Below are 16536 nucleotides of genomic sequence, written 5' to 3'. Positions count from 1 at the left end.
TCCCTTCACAATGAGCATTCGCAGGTCTGGCTGATCCATAACTCAGTTTAATCCTTTGTGGGGTGCATCCTGGGCAGCACAGAGGGTCAGCCCAGATGGAGGAGAGTGGTCTCTTCTGACCCCTGCCCAGACTCCTGTCTCAGTGCTGAATTAAGACCCATCTTCTCAATCAAAACCAGAGCGGGGGACCCCAGTCTCCCCATCTCCTGTGCAAGTCTCCCTGTCCGCCTCCGTTGTGCCCCTGCCCCACTCCCTGCAAGCTCTGAGGCCTCTTGGGTTGTTGGGCCTGCAGCCCTAGGCCAGCCCTTGGTCTAGACAGGTGGGCAGACAGGCAAGCAGGGCTGCGCAGTCAGGTGCTGGCAGGGGAGAGGCACGGCCGGGGCTTAGGGCCCTGGGTCCCACCGGGAAATGTGCTCCGGAGCTGGGAAGGAAGAGAACAGAACGAGGGTCAGTGACAGCCAGGCAGTCCTGGGATGGGACCCTGCCGCGCTTGGTCCAGAAATGGCCATGGTCCCCTGTGCCGTTCCAGAGAAATGGCTGTGATCCCCTGTGCAGTTCCAGACTCTTCCAGCAGGTGCTGCCAAGGGCTAGTTCTGGGCTAGGTTGCACCTCTGCCCCTACCATAGTTCACTGGGCTCTGGGGAATCAGGGAACACCAAGGAAGCTGACAAGTTCCCTTGTGGCAGCTTTAGTGACAGGAGGAAAGGGACCTTGGGGAAATCCCCAGCCAGGCCGTAGTTCTGGTCCCGCCCCTGCGTGGACGTGCTATGTGGAAGGGGGCCCGTCTTCCCTCTGGGTCTCAGGTGCCTACAGGTCCAGCAAAGCCCTGAGCAGGACGTCCTCGAGGCCCTGAATGCCCAGACTCTCTGGCCTGTCACCTGGATATCCTGGACAGGGGCCAGAGGAGGGAAGCCATAGGAGGGGCCTCACCAAACTGGCAGATGTAGCGGTTTCGGGTTTTACAACGTTGATCATTCCAGTTGAAGGCGGCCGATGCCTGCAGCTCCACACAGTTGCCAAAGCTGCTGGGCCAAGATATCGAGTGCTCAGGGTTGAGGAAGGAAATTAGGAGTCTGCGGGAGGCTTAAAGCCTCCACCCCAGGGGGCCATCTGCCTCCTAGGTGCCCCAACCCACATATGGGGCCTCTGGGAGTCAGCCCCACCCCTAGGCTCCAGCCTGCTCCTCCGACCCCTGCAGCTCTTCTTGGATCACAGCTCCCCCCGCCCCCCCAGCACACAGACCCACCAGCTACGGCGGGGCAGAGGAGGAGGGATGGAACAGACAGGCCCACGTCCTTCCTCCCACCAGGGAGACGGTATGGCTGGGAGCCCACCAGGCCAACTTCCTCTAGTGATGCGCCGGAGAGCTAAGCGGGATGTCTGGAGCTCTTGGTGGCCATGCAGCCTGAGCACCTCCACCCCTGCCCTGGGGAATTCCTGGGCTCTGAAGACCAGGGCCAGGCCTTGTATAGGCTGACGGCCGGGCAGATGTGTGTGTGAGTGGCTGCAGGCAGGTGGCCAGCTGGGGAAGGCAGACTCAGTGTATTGATAGAGGCAGAGGAGGCACTTGGGGAGGGGTGGATAGTAATAGAAAGACAGCTGAGGGGTGACGGGGGCAGTGGGTAAAAACTTCTGGGTTCCCTCTCTTTTACATGAGCCCCTGAAATCCGCAGCACTGGGCCCATACCCAGCTGTGCCCAGACTTCCTTGCACCTGGGTACCAGGTAAGGCCCAGACCTTCAGGGCACTCTGCCAGGCAGCGGGCTGGGTGGAGGTTGCTCTGTGGTGTCTGAAGGCTCAGCCAGCAGCCCAGGTGAGAAGGGGGCTCCAGGGGAGGCAGGGCACCCAGACTCACCCCTGGTTGTCAGGCTGCCCAAAGGCGAAACTGGTGAAGGACTGGTGTCCCCGGTGGTCCAGCGGAAGGAGTCCTTAGCAGTCTTGTAGGTGAGCCCTGGGCCACAACAGCCAGCATTGGCCCCACACCCAAGATCCCTGGGCCCCACTGGCAGCCCAGGCTCCCTGAGATGAGAGCCTGAGCCCAGAGCCTACTGCCTAACGCCCGTCCGGCCCCAGCCCTTAACCCCATCCCGCACTTCCAGGCCCCCTGGTGGCTGTCCCTCCCTCAGCTTTCTCCCCAGGGAGCCTGCTGGTGGGTGCTCTGGGTTTTCACGGCCCAGATTTCAGGAGTAGAGTGAGGAACCCCAGCCCCCACATGCCCGGCACCGCCCCCCATTCAGGCACTCACCGATCCAGAAGTTCCTGGTCTCAAAGTCACTGTCGGTCACCTCGTTGGTGGTCTCTAGGCGGCCCAGGTAGAAGGCGAGGATGTCCTGCACTTTCTGGCTCTCAATCTGGGCCAGCACCCCGCCCTTTCCCTGGAACCCCACTCCGGTCACACGGGCCCCAGAGCTCAGGCCAGCCCTTCCTGCCCATCCTGCCACCCACTGTGGCCATCGAAGTCAAATCTGCTGCTGGCTGGGGCTGTGCTCCCACCTCCTAGAGCAGGGTCCGCCCTCTTCTCCCCACCCACATCTCCCCTCTCTGTGCACAGGGGCCCAGACTGGCAGTGACCCACCCTTGGAAGGATTTTGTTTCACTGGCTCAGTGTCTTGAATACGTTTGTGTTGGTTGCCAGTATTAATCAATCGAGAGAGGTCAGTGAAAATCTGAATTTCTGGTTCTCTTGAAAAATCCCAGGTTTTGACCTCTCTGAATTCACATTCCTGCCTAGCAGCCAGGAGCTCGAGCTGAGTGAGTCAAGGTGACCTCTTAGATGGGGTTGGGTGGGCCTTGTCCCTGCATCCCTCAGCTCATTAAGTGACCTCCTGGCTTCCATGGGCTTCTGAGTTGTGACCCCTGCTTTCTCTGAAGGATGAGAATCAGTTTAGGAGAAGTCGAAGGAATTCATGTCTTGGTCCAGGGTCCCTCTGTTAAGACCCTTGCTTGAACCTGGAGGGTGGTCCCTGGGTGGGCAGGGGTCAGCTGTCACCTGGCATTTCATCTTGGCTCCGTAATAGGTGTCTGCCTCCGAGGACACCATGAAGCAGTCTCCGTCGATCCTCAGGTCGCAGGTGTGGAAGGGAAGTGCACCTTGGCTAGAGGGAGGGGAGCCTGATTTTGTGGGTGGGGACCTCGAAATCACTACCCCTCCTACCCTGCCAGGGAGTTAAGGTCAGGCCACCTGCCACCTGCCTGGCCACCTGCTCCAAGCCCTAGCGGAGTGGGGTCAGTGGGGTACCGGTACATGTGTAACAGCCAGCTTTTCTCACTCTCACAATGAATCTATGATTTTAGCATTGCCATTTCTGTGCTGTAAAGACCCCCGCCATTGCCAAGTTCAGTGTGATGTCACTGAATGGGGAAAGGGGAAGAGGAGCACAGGGTAGGCTCCTGTGAGCTGGCCTGAGCCAGACCCAGCACCACCCAGGCAGTCCGGGGGTGCGGGGGAAGTCCTGAGAAGGGCCTGGCTTCTGGGAGGGCTTTGCGGCAGGACTCACTGGCACACTGGGCTCCCCCATAGCCGACATCACAGATGCAGGAACACTCCTCTTCCCGGAACCGGCCATGCACACACTGCACGCTGCACCGCACTGCCAGGGTAGATGGGAGAGCCGGCACTCAGCTCGCAGCCCCTGGACCCCGGGCTGCCCCTCACAGGCCGCAGATGTGCATGGGATGGACAACCGCGGCTAGAATAGGCCTCTCAGGGATGGAACCCTGCAGAGCTCCCAAGTGCTGCCTCATCGGGCATCTGTGGTTTGATCTTGTTGTAGAGAGAAGCCAGTTGGGATTTGCTCAGGGCCATGGAGCTGGGGGGGAGGGACGATGGCAAAGGAATCCACTTCTGGATCCTACTACTGTCTTCCTCCCGTCATCCCAGAGCCTAAGGGGGCCAGGTCTGATTTCACTTTTAAATGCCCTGCACAGCTCAGGGTCTGGCAGAGTCAGCGCTTGGTGAGTGCTTCTTGGACGACTACGTGTTGTGCGCACAGCACTCACTGTGCCCCCTCAGTGTCATGATCTGGAATTCCAGGCACCCTTCACCTTGGCAGTATCTGCCTGTGTAGCCAGGGGGACAGTGGCAGTGGCAGGTGCTGATGTTGAGATGTCCGTGGTTCCGGCAGCTCATGCGACACGGGTTCCTGGGGACCTCTGTTCAGACAAGAAGGAGACGCTGAGAGGGGGCATCCTCCCGCCAGCCAGGCAGGGGCTTCTCTGGGTGCTGAGGGCCAGGGCTTCCGGACCGTCCCTCAGGGGCTGCCACCCTCCTCTAGGATCACCCGATGAAGGTGCCCCAGCCAGAGGCAGGCAGCATGGGGCACTTACCACAGAGCCCCCCGGCGTGGTCCCAGGCTTTGAAGCAGCCCGAGACGCTGGCTGTGCAGAGCGAACACCAGGCGCCCTTCTTGTAGGGGACGATGGTCCTCCCGTTGGCCTCCCAGTTGCCCCTGTGAGAGCAAGCGGCACAGGGCTGCCAGGGCCAGGCCTGGCGCATGGCAGGGGCGGGGACTTGCCGCCTGCCCCACCGGCCCCTTCAGCTCCTGCTGGCCCAGCCGAGGAGTCAGGGAGCTGGGTGAGACAGGGAGACTTCCTGGGGCAGAAAAGATGATCTCCAAATGAGTGTGGGGCAGCTCCCTGAATGCGGGGTGCGGCTCCCAGGAAGGGTGCTGCCCACTTCTGCCCCCTCTCCCTTTCCTCCTTTGCCTCTCTCTCACCCAGGGTGCAGACCAAGGGATAAAGGCCTGTGGGTGGCGAGGGGAGCTCCCCCTCTGGGTGACAGATCCCCTACCCCGCAGCCCAGCAGGGGCGGGCAGGGCGGCTGCCGTGGGGGGGCTTACCCGGGAGAGTAGGCGCAGACAAAGGCTTCCATCTCGCCCTGGGCCCCAGAGCAGGGGTGCCGCCCACAGCCCAGCTGGCTTGAGGTGGCCCACACGAGCTGCAGGAGACACAGTGGCTCAGAACCCCTGTCACGGGCCACCTCCAATCCCAATCTGGGGAGCAGCGACACAGATAATGCCCACCTGAGGAGGACAGACAGCTTTTGCCCCAAACTGGGCGGACAAACAACTCTCCCACCTCACTAGGGACCCCAGAAGGAGCAGCTGTGCTGGGCAGGGAATAAGGAGAGTGGAAACAGTCTCGATAGGCCTCGTGGGGGGGCGGGGGTGAAGTTCGGCAGATACCCGAAGGGAAGGAAGGTTGTGGGTGGTGGGAGGAGTGGAAAAGAAGGATTTGGACATCAAAGTCCTTGTGATGATTGCAAAAATGGCCACGAGTCTTGACTTCTCTCTACAGCCCCCTCTTTATAAAATGCGGCTTTGAGGTTCTTTGTATCAAGAAGAGGAGTCTCCTTCCTATGTCTTGAATCTGGCTGGCCCTGTGGCTTGTGTTGGCCAACAGAATGCAGCAGAAGTGATACTGAGCCATTTTAAACCTAGGCCTCAGGGAGTTCCCATTATGGCACAGCAAAAATGAATCTGACTAGTAACAATAGGTTGCGGGTTCCATCCTGGCCTCAGTCAGTGGGTTAAGGGTCCGGTGTTGCTGTGGTATCAGTTGCAGATGCGGCTTGGATCCTGCGTTGCTATGACTGTGGTGTAGGCTGGCAACTGTAGCTTTCATTCGACTCCCAACCTGGGAACCTCCATGTGCCACCAGTGCAGCCCTAAAAAGCAAAAAAGCAAAAACAAACAAACAAACAAAAAAAAAACCAACCAAACAGTAAAACTTGTAAGCCTCAGGAGACCCTGCAGTTTTCACTCATCCTCATAGAACTTCCATGTTCAGCCACCATGTGAACAAGCCTGTGAAAGGTGAAAAACCTTACAGGGCAGAGATGAGCCAGCTGAGGCCGCTCTGGACGGCCAACTCCCAGCCTAGCCCACCCCAAACTGCCAGTTTGCAGAATCCTAAGATGCTAAATTTGGGGATAGTGTATCAAGCAGCAGCATAACAGATACAGACAGATATTTAATAGCATTTAAAACTTAGACTTCAAGTTTTAGAATCTGAGCCAGCTTGGAAACAGCATAATTGGTGAATACACAGGAATAGCCACACAAACTCTGGTAGCCACTAAAAACGACAGGCATAAAAAAAAAATGACAGGCATGAGGAAGGGAGATAATGCACTGTAGTCATACATATGTCTCCAGCAAGTAGAGAATATGCATTCTTTTTAAGGAGTACATGGAACTTTTTGCAAACAATGACCCCCTCACAAAACCATAAAGCAAGATTCAATACATATCAAATATCCAATATCCTACAGGCCGTATTCTCTGAATTCATTGCAATAGAATTTAAAGGAAATAATTTAGAAGTAAGTAAAGGAGGCGTTCCCATCATGGCTCAGTTGTTAACGAATCCGACTAGGAACCATGAGGTTGCAGGTTTGATCCCTGGCCTCACTCAGTGGGTTAAGGATCCCACGTTGCTGTGAGCTCTGTTGTAGGTTGCAGATGCTGCTCAGATCCCGCATTGCTGTGGCTCTGGCGCAGGCTACAGCTCCAATTAGACCTTAGCCTGGGACCCTCCACATGTCGAGGGTGTGGCCCTAGAAAAGGCAGAAAGAAGAAAAAAAGAAGGAAGTAAAGGAGAAAACAAGCTTGAAAATTTAAATATATAGTTCAAAATCATAGACAATCTCATAATGGAAAATAGGAAACTCACAGGCCAAAATGACAATGAAGTCACTAAATATCAAAACTTATGGAATGTAGCTAACAAAGTTTAGAGGGAATTTTTTTTTTGTTATGGCCACACTCACAGTACATGGAAGTTCGCAGGCTAGGGATTGACTCCAAGCTGCAGTAACACCAGATCCTTCCTTAGCCCATTGTGCTGGGCTGGGGATTGAACCCATTCCTCTGCAGTGACCTGCAGTCAGATTCTTTTTTGTGTTTAGGGCCGAACCTGCTGCATATGGAAGTTCCTGTCATGGTTCACTGGTTGACGAACCTGACCAGCATCCTTGAGGATGAGGGTTTGATCCCTGGCCTTGCTCAGTGGGTTAAGGATCCAGCGCTGCCATGAGCTGTGGTATAGGTTGCAGACGTGGCTCGGATCCCACATTGCTGTGGCTGTGGTGCAGGCTGAAAGTAGCAGCTCTCATTCGACCCCTAGGCTAGGATCTTCCATATGCTGTGGGTGCAGCCCTAAAGACAAAAAGAAAAGAAACTCCTGCAGTCAGATTCTTAAATCACTGAGCCACAGTGGGAACTCCTAGAGGGAAATTGATAGCTTTAAAGGTTTAGAGCAGAGGGCATTCCCTGGTGATCTAGGGTTAAGATCCGGCACTTTCATTGCTGCAGCCCAGGCCCAATCCTTGATCTGGGAACTGAGACCTCCACATCAAGACACTGCATGCCCGGGCCAAAAAAAAAAAGGCATATAGCAGCAATGAAAAAAGAGCTAAAGTTAATGAGTTAACCCATATGAGGAATATAAAAACGGTGCTCGCTTCAGCCTCAGCAGCGTATTTACTAAAACTGGAAAGATACAGAGATTAGCATGGCCCCTGCACAAGGAGGACAGGCAAATTTGTGAAGTGTTACATATTTTTATAGGCAATGAAGCCCTGCTGTATAGCACAGGGAACTATATCCAGTCTCTTGTGATAGAACATGATAGAAAGTAAGAAAAAGAATGTGTATGTATATACGTATGAATGGGTCACTTTGCTGTACAGGAGAAATCAACACATCGTAAATCAACTATAACAAAAATTTTTAAAGAATATAAAAAAAGAATAGAGTAAATGAAAGTAGAAGAAAGAAAATAAGAAAAATAAGGACAGAAATTAATAAAAAGAATAAGGAGGCAGTTCCCTTGTGGCCTAGCTATTTGGGGATCTGGTGGTGTCACTGCTGTGGCCCAGGTCACTGCTGTGGCGCAGGTTTGATCCCTGGCATGCAAACTTCTGTATGCCATAGGCATGGCCAAAAAAAATGAATAAATAAATATAAAAGAAGTAATTAGACTTATTTTAAAAAAGGAAGAATAAGGAAAAAAGAATAAAAACAAAACCTGATTTGTTAAAATAGACAAAGCTCTGGGAAGATTGGTGAAGAATAAAAAAGACACAAACAAAAATAACAATTTTAAAAGGATATAGCTACAGACACAGGAAATATTTAAAAATCTGTTTAATTCTAGTTTCAGATATCTATTAGATAATGAACAATTAGGACCAACAAGTTGGAAAACAAGAAACGGGCAATTTCCTAGAAAATAGAACTTGGCAAACTGTCTCAAGAAGAAATAGACGAGTTACCGTCGTGGCGCAGTGGTTAATGAATCTGACTAGGAACCATGAGGTTGCGGGTTCGATCCCTGGCCTTGCCCAGTGGGTTAAGGATCTGGTGTTGCCATGAGCTGTGGTGTAGGTTGTAGATACGGCTTGGATCCCACGTTGCTGTGGCTCTGGTGTAGACCGGCGACTACAGCTCTGATTCAGCCCCTAGCCTGGGAACCTCCATATGCCTCAGGAGCCGCCCAAGAAATGGCAAAAAAAAAAAAAAAAAAAAAAAAAAAAAAAAAGACGTAGACATGAGTTCTCCTGTGGCACATTCAGTTAAGGATCTAGTGTTGTCACTGCAGTGACTGGGGGTCGCTGCTCTAGCTGGCGTTCATCCCTGTCCCAGGAACTTCCATATGCCACAGGCATGGCCAAAATAAAAGAAGACATAGAAAATCTAAACTGATCTCTGACCATTTCTACAAGTTGAATCAGTAGTTTAAAATCCAAGTATACTTAAACATCCGCACAAAACAGCCAACCAAAAAACAGAACCAAGCCCAAATAGTTTGATAGGACAGTTAAAGCAAATATTACAGAAACTATTCTAGGAAATAGAAAATGAGGTAAGATTTCTAACTCACTTTATGAGGTTAGTATAGCATTGGTGTAACTCAGGTAAGGGCAGTATGAGAAAAGGAAATCAGAGTTCAATTTCACTGTCAAATAATATTTCACAAATACTAATTTAAATCAATATTATTATTAATTTAAAGCAATAATAACATAACTCACACCCTCCATATCACGTTATTTCACATGACATGACAAGAATGCAGATAGTCAAAATATTTAACTAGTAGGCATAGGCACTTGCTGTTCAGAACAAATGTTGGGAGAGTTCCTGCTGTAGCCCAACCAGTATTCATGAGGATATGGGTTTGGCCCTTGGCCTCGCTCAGTGGGTTGAGGATCCAGTGTTGCTGCAAGCTGGAGCGTAGGTCACAGAAGCAGCTCAGATTTGGTGTTGGCATCGGCCTGCAGCTGCAGCTCCTGTTCATCCCCCAGCCCCAGAACTTCCATATGCCACAAGTGTGACCTAAAAAGAGAACGAAAAAAGAGCAGATGTTGGGCAGAATCCTAGAGACCTGCTGCTGTGCCAAGCATTCACTCTGTTTCCATCAGAGGAGAGATCCCAGTGTCCCAGGGAAGAGGCTAGCACAGGTACATTCTGGCAACTTGGGGTAGCAACTGTTTACCAATACATAAGTATTTTAGCACTTGAATGTTATAACAGATGATACATAGATGAATTACAGCCCTGCAAACAAGAAGGTAAGGAAGAGTTAACACTTTAAAATATGTATCAATGTTGGTATTATGATTATTTTTTTTAAAGTTACCTTTTAGAGATATTTATTTATGTATAAATACTATGTCTAAAATTTGTTTAAGGAGTTCCCATTGTGGCTCAGCAGTAATGAATCCAACTGGTATCCATGAGGACAAGAGTTCAATCCCTGGCCTTGCTCAGTGGGTTAAGGATCCAGCATTGCTGTGACCTGTAGCGTAGGTCACAGACACGGCTCCGATCTGGCATTGCTGTGGCTGTGGTGTAGGCCAGAAGCTACAGCTGTGATTTGACCCCAGGTCTTGGAATTTCCATATGCTGAGGGTGTGGCCCTAAAAAGACCAAAAAAATTTTTTTTGCTTAAAAATAATATGGTAGGAGAGGGAAATAGGTAAAGATATAGATGAAACAAGATGAGCCATGATAAGATTATGCAATGGAGAAAAGAGTCTCTTCAGTAAGTGGAGCTGGAAAAACTGGTCAGCTACATGTAAAAGAATGAAATTAGAACATTCTCTCCAATTGTATGTGAAAACTCAAAGTGGAACAAAGACTTAAAGGTAAGACTAAATACTCTACAACTCCTAGAGGAAAACATAGGCCGGACAATCTTTGACATAAATTACAGCAATATTTTTTGGCTCTGTCTCCTATTTTAAAGGAAACGAAACAAAAGTGAGCAAATGGGACCTAATTCAACTTAAAAGCTTTTGCATAGCAAAGAAAACTATCGACAAAACGAGAAGACAGCCTCCTAAATGGGAGAAAATATTTTCAAGTGATAGAACCGATAGGGAATTACTATCCGACATGTGTAAATCGATCACACAACTTCACATCAAAAAAGCAAACAACCAGATTAAAACATGGGTAGAAGAGCAGCCATTTTTCCCAAGCAGAAATGCAGACGGCCAACAGACACGTGAGCAGATGCTCGACATCTCTAACTAGCAGGGAATTGCGGATCAAAACCACAGTGAGATATGAGCGCAGATTTGTCAGAAAGGCTAGTTATTAAATTCATATGAAAGAATCAGGAGCCCAGAATAGCCAAGAAGTTTTTGAATGATAATAATAATATGGGGGATTTTTTATCAAAACCTTTTATAAAGCTATAATAATTAAAACATGATGTGTATAGGAATAAACGAAATAGCAACAGGCTAGAAGAGAGAGGAGTTCCCGTTGTTGCTAAGTGGTAGTATCCATGGGGACACAGGTTCAATCCACAGCCCGGCTCAGTGGGTTAAGGATCCAGTGTTGCCCTGAGCTGTGGTATAGGTCACAGATGCAGCTTGGATTTGGCGTTGCTGTGGCTGTGGCGTAGGGGGCAGCTGCAGCTTTGATTCAACCCCTCGCCTGGGAACTTCAGTATGTTACCAGGCGAGGGGTTGAATCAGAGCTGCAGCTGTCGGCCTACACCACAGCTCACAGCAACACCATATCCTTAACACTCACTGGGGCCAGGGATCAAACCTGTGTCCTCATGGATACTAATCAGATTAATTAGCGCTGAGCCACGACAAGAACTCTGGGAGTCCATTATTTGATTTAGACTTGAAATATTTCATATTTAGAGCTGAAGAAACCCAAACTGAACAAATGAGAGGAAAAGCAAGCACCAATTTTGGGATAAACTGTAGCCCTTCTGAGCCGCCCCAGCAGGGCAGGGGCCTTAGAACCGGTACTCCAGCCTCACCTGAGTGTAGTGGGTGCAGGTGGCGTTGGGGGCACACTCGGCCGCTGCGTGGCTGTACCGCTGCCCCTCTGAGAACCACAGGCTCACCACGTGGATGAAGGATGCCGAGCCTCTGGGCAGCAGCTGCACATTCCAGCCCACTTGGGGTGCGGCCCGGAGGATGGAAGCCAGGCTTGGGGCTGGGGCGCCACAAAGGGCCGCCCTAGTCTGAGCCTGTTGAGCCAGCCTCTCACTCCAGTCCTGGGGGATTAGTCAGCACAGTGACATCAGCAGGGGGCCCCTGGGCCAGACCAACACCCCCTGCCCTGCCTCCCACACATCCAGGGGTGCTGGTCCTGCAGAGAAGAGAGCCTTGGACCAGGGCTCCTGCTGGGCTGCCTGAGCACTAAGCTGGTTTCACCTCTTCACTGGGGCTGGGGAAGGTCAGACAGGACCTGCAAGGGATGCTCCAAGGTTTTGGGAAGTACCTGCCCTGAATGACCCCACGCAGAGCCCAGCGCCACCCAGGACTTAGAACCTCTGTCCTCCAGACTCCTGCTCAGGCCTTGCCCAGGATTCCATCCCAAAAGAGAGATGGGTGTTCCTGGGGGCGTGGTGCCAGCCCTCTGGTAATGTGAGCCCCAGGCAGTGCCCAAGCCTTTCAAACTGGTTCTGTGTTAGGTAGAACTGGCCCCGGCCATTGTCAGAAACACTCAGCAGCTCCCTCTTGGCTTCCCTTCTGTGATGGCTGCTGTGTCTCGTTCCCTAATCCCGGCTTTGGAGGGTAGGGGACACCGGCTGGGAAGCAGGACCAGGGAGGGTGTAAGTGGCCTCCGGGGCCTCAGCACTGTGGTCTCAGCCAGCAGAGTCCTCTGGAGCGGCTCTGGAGCGGGCCCCATCTGCTCCTCCCACTCACACCCGCTGCTCTTGCCCCTGCCCCCAGCCAAAGCCGCCTCCCCTCTGACACAGGGGGCTCAGCAACCAGGCTGACATGTGTCACCCCATCTTCATGTGCTGGTCCAGCCCAGCCACCTCATTCCAGCTGTGTGACCTCTAGCAGTCTCCTAATCTCCACGAGACCCAACATACTCTTCCGTAAAGTGGGATAATAAGGCACCCATAGGATTAGCTTGTGTGGTGATGAAATGGATTTAGGGAGAAAAGTGCACTTAGGGCCTGACCCACAGCAGCCCCAGGAGATGGTGGTTGTGATTTTACTGCTGAGCGGACGCAGGGGCTGGCAGCAGCGGGGTCTGGCACCCAGGACCCCTCAACAGCTCAGCACCACCCCCAAGGTCTCAGCCTCCACTGGGTAAAAGCCCTAGAGGCCCCCAGGGCTGCTCAGGACCAAAGCTGTGGGTGTGATGGAGACTGAGTGGCGGGGCTCCACTTGCAGTTTTTTTGAAATGCACTTTTCTAAGGCTTTGGCCGAAGGGCCACAGGAAGTGTAGAACCTGACCCAGAGCGCTGCCACACCAGGCGCTGGGGCTGGGAGTGGGAGAGGATGGGAGCCAGGACCTGGGCCTGAAGAGCGGCAGGGCCGCTGCAGAGCAGGGAAAGGGGGGAAGCGACCCTCTCCCGCTGGGGCCGCCCCACCCCCACCTCCTGGGAAACTGACCCTGGAGCTCTCAAGGTCGCCGCCACTGGCCAGCCTCCGAGGAGTTGATGGGAAGCAGCCATGGGGAACCCTGTCCGCCCCCACGCCGTCTGCCCTCACTCCCTGGACTGTTAACATGGGCCCGGGCAGCTGAGGTCCCACACTATGGGGCCGTGTTTCTGGGCCCCAGGATAACATCTTCAATCCCAAAGCCCCAAGGGAATGGTGGGAAACCCTTTAGCACCCCCCCACCTGGTCCCCAGTGAAGGGGCATGGAGCCTGGGAGGGGCCCCTCCTAGTCTCTCGGGGAAACTGCTGAAGCAGCAGGCAGTGGCTCTGGTCACACACCCCCACTCCCAGCGGGGTGCTTCTCCCTCACTAGCCTCCCATCCTGCTGGGACTCCTTTGTGACGCTGTTTTTCCTGGAGGAGGGGACCCCAGCTCTTTCCATGTCTTCTGGTCTCCGGGGTAACGGGAAGGGATGTGAGGAAAAGCCCAAGGGCTGCCTTTCTGGGGAGGAGGAAGCAGCAGCAGCTCGGCAGCCAGCGGGCAAGTTGGCGGGCCGCCCTCCCGTCCTGTCAGGTGGAGGGGCGCCTGGCGCCAGCTCGGCTCCTCAGCCCTCTTCAGGGCTGCCCTCCAGCCGCCCCTTCAGTGAGCCCGGCTTGGGGATACTCACCATTCTCTGCATGTTGGCTGCAGGGGGGTGGACCCGGCTGCGCAGGCGGTTGTGCAGCGAGAGGAGCAAGAAGCTCTCCTTCCTGCTCAGGGCTGGGGTGAGAGACAAGGTCAGGTGACCTGGGCCTGTCCCCTGGGTGATGGGGTGGGGGTCACCATGGCAAGATGAGAATGCAACCCTGAACTTACAGAACAAGACCTGAAATGGGACCGGCCATGGTGGTGGGTGTGGGAGGATGCAGCGCAGAGACAGAGAGAGGTAGCGAAAGGAGGGGGCTGAGACCAAGAGACGGGTAAAGAGGTCCAGGAGCCCGGGGCTGAGAGCTGGGGGCCAGGGCTGGGTGTGAGGAGGGGACCAGCCCTGGGCTCCCGGTAGCCCCTCTGGCTGGGGCTCATCTCCTGGTGTTCCCCGCTGCGGGCTCCCACTATTCTCCTTCACCCCCAAGCCGAGGCCCACTTTCCTTCATTCCTCTGCCCCAGCTCCAGCCTCCCTCCATCTACCTCCAGGCATTTCAAAGGTGGCTCTTTAAATCATGCAGCCTGCCCAGGGCGCAGGCCTGGGGTCTGGCTCCCAGAAGCCCCCGGAAGCCCTCTGCAGAGCCCAGAGCTCCTCTGCTTCTTCCCACACGCAGCGGCTCCTTACCTCCGGCATTGGAACCTGCTTCTCCTGCAGCTGAAGTGGCTGCACTTCTGCCCAGGTCATGCCAAGGAGAGCCAGGAGCATGGGCAGGAGGCCAAGCTGGTGGCCCCCCAGCCGGGGGGAGGCCTCCAGCCTCAGCATGGGCCTGTTGGGCACTCTGGGCGCAGCCCGGCTCAGCTGTCCAGCTTGCTTCCCAGGCTGGATGGAGCTATTCACAATCTCAAGGAGTCAGGCTGGGCTGGCAGACAAAAGGGGGAGGCTGGTGAGTAATCGGTGTGTCCACACAGCCACTGGCCTGAAAGGAGACAGGCAGCTCCAATCCTGGGCTCCCTCCCTCCTTTGGCCACTGGCCTGGTCAGCCCTCCTGCCGACAGCCGATCGACCAGCCTCCTGAGTGGTTTGCACTGACCCTGTGGCCCCTGCTAATCATTGTGGGATTATTGGAGCCCTCGGGGAGCCCCCAGAGACCCCGCTGATTGGCCCACAGACATTCCAGGGCTGTGGATTAACGAATAATGGCTATGCCCTGGCTGGGACAAGGTCCTCGGGGCCCATTGGTAGTTTCTCCTCCCAGCCCAGGGCCCAGGGAGGCTGGTGTCGTGTGCCCTGTGGGCTGGCAGGAACTGGGCAAGACCCCAGGGGAGTTCTTTCCTTTCCTGGGAAGCTCGTCCCAACCCCAAGCCATGAATTAAACATAGAAGAGTAACCGCACACCAGTCAGGTGCCACCGGTGAGTGGGGCATGGGGCAGTGGGTTTGTAGTGGAGCGGCTGGGGCTGCAGCAGTGAGCGGAAAAGGGTGCCTTAGGACAGTGTCTCTGGGCGGTGGGGGGCGGGGCTGGCCCCTGCCCTGGTGCCCCCACCCCCACCCACGTGACTGCAGGCAAGCGTGGAGGAGAGCACGTGATGCCCTTGGCTGACTTGAGTCCTGCTGGGAACAAGTCGGCGTCCAGACAAGCAGGTGCAGCAGGAGGGCAGCGGCTTGCACTGATGCTCCCAGGCCTGGCGGTGGCCGGCAAAACCCGACCAGAATAAGTCAGAGCAGATCAACACTATGGCTCACATTTCTTAGAAAATAAGTCTTGAGGTTCCTGTTGTGGCTCAGCGGGTTAAGAATCCAACTAGTTCCATGAGGATGCGGGTTTGATCCCTGGCCTTGCTCAGTGGGTTAAGGATCCAGTATGGCTGCAAGCTGTGGTATAGGTTGCAGATGTGGCTTGGATCGGCTGTGGCTATGACTGTGGTGTAGGCCAGCAGCTGTAGCTCCACTTCTGACGTCTAGCCTGGGAATGTCCATATGCCACAGGTGCAGCCCTAAAAAGAAAAAAGAAAAAAGAAGTCTGTCCTGCAGGCCACAGCCAAAGGCTCAGCTTCCCCTTAGAGCAGATCAGAGTTTCTTCAGCCATCCCAAAGGACAGCCCTGCATGCCGGGTCCTTCCTCCATCTGGACTTCGTGTGACCCCTGACCCCTGGGCCAGCGGCCTCTCAGAGACAGGTGTCAACTCCCTCGAAGCTTTGTTGAAATGCACGTGAACGTGGCTTTCGGGGAGAAACACCACTGTGGACACCTTTGTGGGTGCCAGGGAGTGGGGCCAGGGCCAGGCAGAAGGACCCCTAAGCCAGCTTGGGGTTGCATCTCTTCGCTCAACACCCAGGGCCTCAGGAGTTTTTTCTCCCTCAAACAGATGATCCGACAACCTCAAGTTCACCCTGTCTGGGTGTCAGCAATACTTGGTAAAATAGACCTTTTCTGTAGACCTTACAAAGCAGCTTTGCCTATGTGAATTCACTTCATTGCTACGACACTTCTAGGTGGTGGTAGACGCGGTGCCCACTTTGTAGATGAGGAAACTAGATTCATTGTGTCTGAGGGACTTGCCCAAGGTCACCTGGCGAGCACATGATGCATCCCAGCTAATCTGGGGTGTCTTTCTTCACTGTCGCAAGCACCCTGGTGCATGTTGGCTTTAACTCACATCATGGCCCCTGTGTTCAATTCCCACAGCCCTGCTCTATGCCAGGTAATGCAAGATCCTATTCCTGCTCCTGGGCTTTGAAGATAAATATGGCTAGTTTTCACCTCACACAGTGCTGGGCACATGACACGTGGGAGGAAAATCTATTTGGGGACCCAGGTAGAGCGACTTTTGAGGGGCCCTGGATCACTGTAAGAGGAGGTCAGGGTGAGCCTGGCTTCAGGAACCAGAAGAGGAGAAACTGAGCAGAGAAAACGCCAGAACAGACATCTGAAGGCCTAGGTTCTAGTCAAGGTGTTCTGTGTGACCTTGGGATAGTCACTTCCACCCTGGGTCTCAATGTCCAATGGTGTAAAGCAGGTGACACTCCCTAGTCACCCCT

General features: G+C 53.8%; 1 protein-coding gene across 1 annotated transcript; it reads right to left on the bottom strand.

The window, feature by feature from the left end:
* On the bottom strand, window positions 28-14606 carry CLEC18C (C-type lectin domain family 18 member C). The gene is given in 15 exon segments (XM_021097531.1): window positions 28-421; window positions 931-1022; window positions 1856-1904; window positions 1907-1951; window positions 2246-2375; window positions 2990-3084; window positions 3087-3095; window positions 3498-3590; window positions 4045-4152; window positions 4327-4448; window positions 4839-4936; window positions 11290-11529; window positions 13542-13633; window positions 13730-13877; window positions 14184-14606. Coding segments are annotated over 15 exon segments (1497 nt in total). The 5' UTR covers window positions 14322-14606; the 3' UTR covers window positions 28-383.

Source organism: Sus scrofa, chromosome 6 (genome assembly GCF_000003025.6).
Source record: "Sus scrofa isolate TJ Tabasco breed Duroc chromosome 6, Sscrofa11.1, whole genome shotgun sequence".
In the NCBI taxonomy this organism is placed as follows: Eukaryota; Metazoa; Chordata; class Mammalia; order Artiodactyla; family Suidae; genus Sus; species Sus scrofa.
This window is presented reverse-complemented; position numbering and strand designations above follow the sequence as displayed.